General features: G+C 49.7%; 1 protein-coding gene across 3 annotated transcripts; it reads right to left on the bottom strand.

Annotated features, from left to right (window-relative positions):
• Nucleotides 1-1,299: 1,299 nt before the first annotated feature.
• BTG1 (BTG anti-proliferation factor 1) lies at nucleotides 1,300-7,019 on the bottom strand. 3 transcript variants are annotated; one of them, XM_074167312.1, is made up of 3 exons: nucleotides 7,001-7,019; nucleotides 3,827-3,952; nucleotides 1,300-2,580 (listed from the first exon to the last, which is right to left on the bottom strand). In XM_074167312.1, exons 1-3 carry the CDS (start codon nucleotides 7,017-7,019, stop codon nucleotides 2,216-2,218), a joined length of 510 nt encoding a protein of 169 aa, XP_074023413.1. In that variant the 3' UTR covers nucleotides 1,300-2,215. The 3 variants fall into 3 exon arrangements, with proteins under 3 accessions (XP_074023413.1, XP_074023421.1, XP_074023406.1); XM_074167320.1 differs by lacking the exon at nucleotides 7,001-7,019 and adding an exon at nucleotides 6,271-6,289 and having other exon boundaries at nucleotides 3,827-3,955; XM_074167305.1 differs by lacking the exon at nucleotides 7,001-7,019 and having other exon boundaries at nucleotides 3,827-4,241.
• Nucleotides 7,020-7,227: the final 208 nt, after the last annotated feature.

Raw genomic sequence — 7,227 nt, 5'->3', positions numbered from 1 at the left:
CAAGCTCTTCAAAGTTCACTGTTTCAGGAGCACTTACGCTTCCACCAGTCTGTGCCAGAAAGTCACAGCACTGGAGAAGCCCTAGCAACGCTTTGAAGTGCTGAATGTTGACATACATATGCAGATCATGGTAAAAATAGTATTTGTAAAGCTGAACTTTCAAAAAAAAAAACAAAACAGTGGAAAAGAAATTGCTATAAAAAGCTAAACAGTTCAGTCTTACTTTTTGCTTATATATAATCAGTTATATTATAGATCAGAAGACAAAGATTTTAACTGAAGGAAAAACACATTATTATTGCCACATTGTAAAGGCTCACAGCAGAGCAGCAGCTGCCACGATGCATGGTGAGTCTGAAGCTCCATTCTATCCATAGCTAGCAAGTTTAGCTGGCAAGTAGACTGTTTTCCTCCAGAGAAACAGCAGCAGTTCTCATAACTTAAGTGACCAAGTTGGGTAGGCCTTTTATTAAACACTCACAGAACAAAGTACACTGGAGATAAGGAACAGAAAGTTCTTGAGTTTTACTCCAGCACTTTTAACAAGTGCAAATAAAGTGGTAAGGAATTCCTCTCAAGTGTAACTAACCACTGTGCTGTATACAAATGACATTAGTGTGGTGCTTAAGGGAATCACATCTCCACAGCATTCATTAACTTTGAATACACATTTAAGTACAGGCTTCTCACTTCGCCTCAACCAACCTTTTAAGTTTGGGAAAAAAGATCTACATACCTTTTGTTGAATCCCATCTTAATGATTTCTAAAGTGAAAGTCTTGCATCTGAAGAAAGCAAAAGGCGAGCAACCTTTTCTGTAGAGTGGTTAACCTGCTCCTAAGGCTATGGGACACTTGTCCCAGACACTCTTATTGAGCAGGGCATCCATCAGGGAAGAATTGAGAACTTGTGAGCAAGTAGGTCAAAATGGACATTTAGGTTTGCTATATCCTTCATCAGGAAGCCAAGTAAACTTTAATCCTCTGGATTTATTCAAGTCATCTTTGGTGGATGTTATTTCTGTACCTTTTCCTCATATCCTGGAATTATTGGCCCTGGAGTTATTTCCGCATTGACTGATTTTTAAAAGGTTTAAAGTGACATGTACATCACTGTGTTTCCTAAATTTCCCAAGCATTTACATACGAGGTCTTCATTAATCCATGTCTGCACCAAATGTTCCCTAGCATCAGGGTGCCACTGATGTTCTTAAGCCTTTATAGTACCTACTTCATTTCCACTGTGAGACAAAAATAGTTTAACTGGTCCTATGTAATCACGACAAGAGATTAATTAAAATGCCAAGATAGGAAACAATTTATTATAGAGAGAAGAAAAATTTCTCATCCAAAATATAGAAATCTGTACAACTTTGCCACAATCAATATACATGAACTGTACAAATTTACACCAGTTCATAATTTACCAAATAAAAGATGACTAACAAAGTTCACAAAATAGATGGTGGTTTGTGGAAAAGACTTTTACCCAATTAAGAACAAGGAAATTACAAACCAGACCTCCACTTTCTAAAAATAAGAAGTTTACTCAGTCTTAGAAAACTACAAGCTAGCAAATGTACAGATAGCTGGCTGGTGCTAACACCACAGTTCAGACAGTGTCTTTATATGGTCTTTTTAAAGCCTGTTGCCATGGCAGATTCTGATCACTTGCTACTTTTGAGGCCAATGTAAAGATCTGACCATTTCCCCAGGTCATACTTACTAATTTATCTTATGTACATTTATACATATTTGTAAGTGCTAGGTAAAAGTCTGAAAAATAAAATTTCCAGTACTATGGTGTTCATAACAGTAAGTCTTGTTACTGAGCTGCCAAAAATGCTAACAATTAATAAATGTAATAGTGCAAATTTACTCTGCAAGACCTACTGCAGAGAATCACTTTATAAATACAGATTGGGGTTGAAAATTGGTGTAGAAATTAAGTAAGATGTCTTGGAGAAACTGACCCTTCCTAGATCTTCTTCACTTCCTAGCAAGTTGCAATCGTTTTGACTCACAGGCTATTAAATCACTGAAAGGTACTGTCCAAACTATGGCACTGTCACTTTAAAGTATACCACTCTAACGTGTGCCAGATCTTCACAGCTGTGACATGGTTTAAATTCCATAATCCATCCCCAGAGGTGCCCACCCAAAGTAAAAACCAAATTTATCCATCCATCTTAAGGTGATCCATCCACAGACTATATCTTAACCTGATACAGTCATCATATTGTAGCTTTTGGAAGGGCTAGTTCTGCCCAAGAGAAGTTCCTCCTTACAGCTTATTCTGCTGTCTACCATTTGCATGTTGGTGTTATTTTGGCTACCTCCTGCTGGTGCAGCTTCATACAGCACACAGATTGAGCCATCCTCTCCAATACGATAGGACACTTCATACGGGTCAACCCATAGAGTGAGTTCGCTTGGAAGAAGCTGGAACAGTTCCTGACTGCTCAATCCAATCCGCTGTGCTGCCTGTCCAATGAGAGGATCCATTTTATGGTTGATCCGGATACATCGGTAACCTGATCCCTTGCATGGCTTTTCTGGGAACCAGTGGTGTTTATAATGTTCTATAAAATAAAAAATAATAAAAAAAAAGATTATCCTCCTTAATTCTGTATTCAAAAAGATGCAACAGTGATCATTGTTCTCTTCCAAATTCTCTTGCACACCTCAAGATGTTGAAAAGCTGATTTTAGCATCAAGTGACCTGAAAAATCATTATAGCCTTTATTTTTGCCGACGATTTACATAAGTGCAGTGTCCCTTGGGAAGTACTCATGTATAAAGTTACTTCTCCGTGCTACCGTATACAGAGAACAATGTTTGCCATCTGAAAGGAGTGAAACGCAACTTCCTGGCATTCACAGAAACAAATATGAAAATACAAAAGTGATTACATACACAGCAGAAAAACTCAAGGGCTTCAAAATTCCAAGAACCAATAAGGAAAAAAGCTCCTTCCCAGCATCCTCTTGAGATCACACCCATGCTTAGCTCCTCACATTCTAAGAACACCCAAAAATAACTAGGGAAGGAGCTGGGCAGCGTTTACCGACTGACTCAAGCTCTTTCGCCACTGCTCTTCCCAGCCTGTTTTCCAGGGCGAGATACCAATGACTTCACTTACCTTAGGAGTTCTATCCCACCCAAAACCCTATCAGTCTGAGGCTACTTGTGGCCACTACCAAAGCACACGGGGTGGGACACGGGCTCGGGATTACAAAACCCACAGGGCAGCGAAGAAATCCCTCGGTATTTGATCCTAACCGGGGCTGGGGGGTGGCTATGAGATGTTTCCAGAAGAAAGGGGAACGGAGACTCATCGTCCACCGCTGAGTTTTACCGAAAAAAAAAAAAAAAAAAGGAAAAGAACAACTTCGGAGCGTTTTTCCTTCGGGAAACCGGGCGTTTTGAGCCCCTGGAGCAGAGCCTAAGTCTGGGCTGCTCCAAAAGCTTTTGTTTGCGGAGCCAAGGGGGGGGGGGGGGGGGGCGGAGGGGGAGCTGCCTGCGCGATACCCGAGCCCCTTTTGTTTACAGCCCGCTCCTGCCGCCCCCACCCGCCGCAGCCGGCTCGGCACGGGTGGGGGGGTCCCCAGAAGGGACGATCCACGCCCGCGGAGCCCCGCTCGCCCCCCCCGCACCGGCTCCAGCCCTTCGGAGAGGCCGCTCTCCGCCCTCCCCCCTCCGGCGCTGTCGCCGCCGGGCAGCCCCGCCGGCCCGGGCAGAAGACCCCCGGGGCGGAGGGGACAGCGCGGCTCCCCGGCCGGAGCTGGGGCGGGGGAGCGGCTCCGGCCGCACCCGCGCCGCCCTCACCTGCCAGCAGCTCCTGCAGGCTCTGGCTGAAGGTCTGCAGCTGCCGCTCGTTCATCAGCCCCTTGGTCCGCAGGAACTTGGAGATGAAGCCCACGGCCGCGGCGATCTCGCGTATCATGCTGGCCCGGGTGTACAGGGCGGGATGCATGGAGGCGGCGGCGGGCGGCAGCCAGCTCTCCGGGGCGGCCGGCGCTGGGACGGGGCGCGGGGCTGAGCGGCGGCGGAGACGGGACGGGGCGCGGGGCGGCTCTAACTGGGAGAGGAGCGGGCGGCGGAGCCCAGATCACATCCCGGGGGCGGCAGCCTCCGCCTCCTCTTCCTGCGGCAGGTGGGGGGCGGCGGCAGCAGCGGCGGCGGCGGCAGCAGCGGCGGCCGCGGCAGCGCACCCCGCATCTCCTGCTGCCAGGGGCGAAGAGAGCTGCCCGCCGGCCGCCGCTTCTTAAAGCCGCCGAGGGGCGGATGTGGCGTCAGGGCGCCGGGGGGGCGCGCCGCCGCCAATCGCGCGATCGCACCATTGTGACGGCGCGCGGCGGAGGCGGGGCGGGCGGACGGTGACGGGGAGGGGGGAGTGGCGGTGGTGGGGTGGGTGACGTAATCGACTGTAAACAAATAGAGTAGGGGCGCGCGCGGGGTTCGGCGCGAGGGGTTGCGTTGCGCGCGTGGCCGCGGAGCTGCGGGGAGCGCGCTCTGTGCGGCGCGTCCTCGCGCAGGTCCCGCCCGAGGGAGAGCGGCGCTCGCCATCCGCGCACCGGCGTGAGCTGAGGCGGGGGGGCGGGGAGGGGTGCGGAGGCCGGGCTGCCCTGCGCGGGGCGCGTAACCGGGCGAGGCCGCCGTGCGGGCAGCGGCGGCGCGCTGCGGTTGGGGAGCGGAGCGGCGGCCGTGCGCTGTATCTGGGGAGAGCAGGGCCACGTCAGCGCGGGGGCGGAAAAGAAGGGGGGAGGGGGAGGCCGCCCGTCCGCCGGGCCCGGGGCGGGGGGGGGGGGAAACGAGATGGCGCGGGCGGCAGAAGTTCTTTCGCTCCCGTTTCGTTGCGCGGCGTCGGCTCAGCCCCCGGTCTGTCTGTGTGCGGGGGGCGTGCTCGAACATGTCTCCCTACGTAACGCCAGCCGCGGCAGGGGTGCTCGAGGACCAGTGTTTGTTTATCCTCGGTAGCCACCGGAGGTGACGTGGCTTTCCCCCTCTTGCCTTCTCTGGGAGCCCCGGTGGGACCACCCCTGTGCCCAGCACCCCGGGGGGACCGGGCATGGCTTTGTCCTCACGTTTGTTTCCCTTCGTCTTAAGGCCACGTTCACCGGGGGGTCTCCAGGCAGGGTCCTCCACGCAGAGCGAAAGCCCTGGCTCAGTGCTGCCACCAACCCCCTGGGCACAAGGCAAGCGAAGGACAAGCAAGGGGAAGTGTCTTCTCACAGGCCACCGGCCAAACCTCAGCCCTGCTTCATAGAATCATAGAATGGTTCAGGTTAGAAGGGACCTTAAAGATCATCTAGTTCCAGCCCCCGCTAGACCAGGTTGCACAGAGCCCCATCCATCCTGGCCTTAAACACTTCCAGGGATGGGGCATCCACAACTTCTCTGAGCAGCCTGTTCCAGTGTCTCGCAACACCCCAGAGGTGCACCTCCGTCCTCCACGCACCTCATGCACACAGCTCAACGGCATGGTCTCCCTTGGGACTGTGCAGTTACCCCAGCTTTTCTATCACAAGCTGTGAAAGGGCAAGAATCCTGGGTGGACGGCAGGACTGATGACCAAGAAGAGTGTAAAGCCACAAGATCTCTCAATGCCATCTGTGTCCCTTTTTGCAAAACCGAAGGGGAGATGAAAGAAGCTGCAGAAATCCTTTTTTTTTTTTCCTTTTTTTTTTTTTTGTTAGAAACATAGTGTGTAGCTTCTTTGATAGAAAACTCGTTCTTCCCCTAGGGTATATGCCCTGCCCCTATGCAAAGCTGCAAACGAAATACAGCCTGATACTTGCATGTACAGTTCTGCCAGTAAAAGATCAGAAATCAGGCCATTAAAGGCACAATAAGAAGACACAATTAAATCCTAAGATTTCTTTTTCAGTAAAAATAATTCAGTAATGAAATACATAAAAATACACGTGTGAAATAATTTGAATAAAAGATGAAGGTACACCATTCTTCCTTGTCTGGTGTTAAGAGTTGTACTTGAATAGAGCTTTTGGTCTTTTCTTTGTGCTCAGGATCTTTTCCATCTTAGGCTCTCATCCCCAAGGGGTTCTGACTCTCTATACACAAGGGAGATCTGCAAAACAAGTTCAAAAGATGATCCTGAGAGCTTAAACTCACAGCTGTACTGCACACTACAAATGTTGGTGTGGGGTTTAGAACACGGTCTAATCTATTTCCCCCACTAACCGCTGGATATTACATTAGTGATCATGAGCGGTCCCTCTGTCCTGGGAGAAGGGAGGAACTGCCAACCTGGCCCCTCCTCTTGCTGCTCCGTAGGTGCCCACCAGCCCTTCTCAGTGCTTCCACAGCATAGGTGTGGTATATCCAGAGGTGCCATTTCTGCCCTGTTCGTAGGTTGGAATTTGCTGTTCTCTTTCAAACCTTGAAGCGGCAGATGCTTCTCTCCCCCTTCACAACAAGGTCCATCATCCTACTGGAAAATATCACTTATGCAAAATCGACATTCTCAGAACATCGCAGTTACACCGAAATAACAACTGGAAATTCTTCAGCAAAAAAGGGCATAATGTTTGCCACCTCTGCTTGGACCTGAACTTTATCTGGGCCAGTTTCTCTTCTCTACTACTTAGTTCCATCCAGATTCAAATGCTCAGCAGCAGTTTTAGGACCTCCGAAGTAGATTAGTGGTCTTACGCAGCGGCACTCCAAAGTGTGAGGTTTAAAAAGCTCTCCTCAGCTTGCTATAATAGTAACTGTTATGGACAGCAAGGCTGTTCAGCTCAGGTTTGAGTCATCCCCCTTGGATTGTACTTTTAAGAACATAATGTGGCAGCATGCACTTCCTCAAGTTACTTATTTGTTTATTTATTTATTTTAAAACTTGCTAGACCATCGAAGGGTTTCCCTCAAATCTCCTGCAAAGTCAATAAATTCAGAGAGCTTTAGCAATCAAGAAGTTTTGGTAGTTCCTATTGATTCATAACAGTTACAGCATGTGTAGAGAGGGTATTGTCTATGGAAAGGGTAAATGGCTGTGCATAAAGATTCGGTCTACCAGCGAGGAATGAACTACCTCGGTGTTGTCACTGTGCAGCCAGCAAGCAGTTCAAGAGTAACTTCGAGGCTCAGCAAGATGCCTGCCAGCAGGAGCTCATCCTTAGCTGTGGGAGGGAACAAGGTGAGAGGAGCTGCTAATGCAGAGAACCGTCTTGTTTTCCCAGACTAGGCAAGTCGGCTTCCATGTCAGT

Source organism: Numenius arquata, chromosome 2, assembly GCF_964106895.1.
Source record: "Numenius arquata chromosome 2, bNumArq3.hap1.1, whole genome shotgun sequence".
NCBI classification, from domain to species: Eukaryota; Metazoa; Chordata; class Aves; order Charadriiformes; family Scolopacidae; genus Numenius; species Numenius arquata.
Note: the sequence above shows the minus strand (reverse complement) of the source record. Positions and strands in the feature narration are given on the sequence as shown.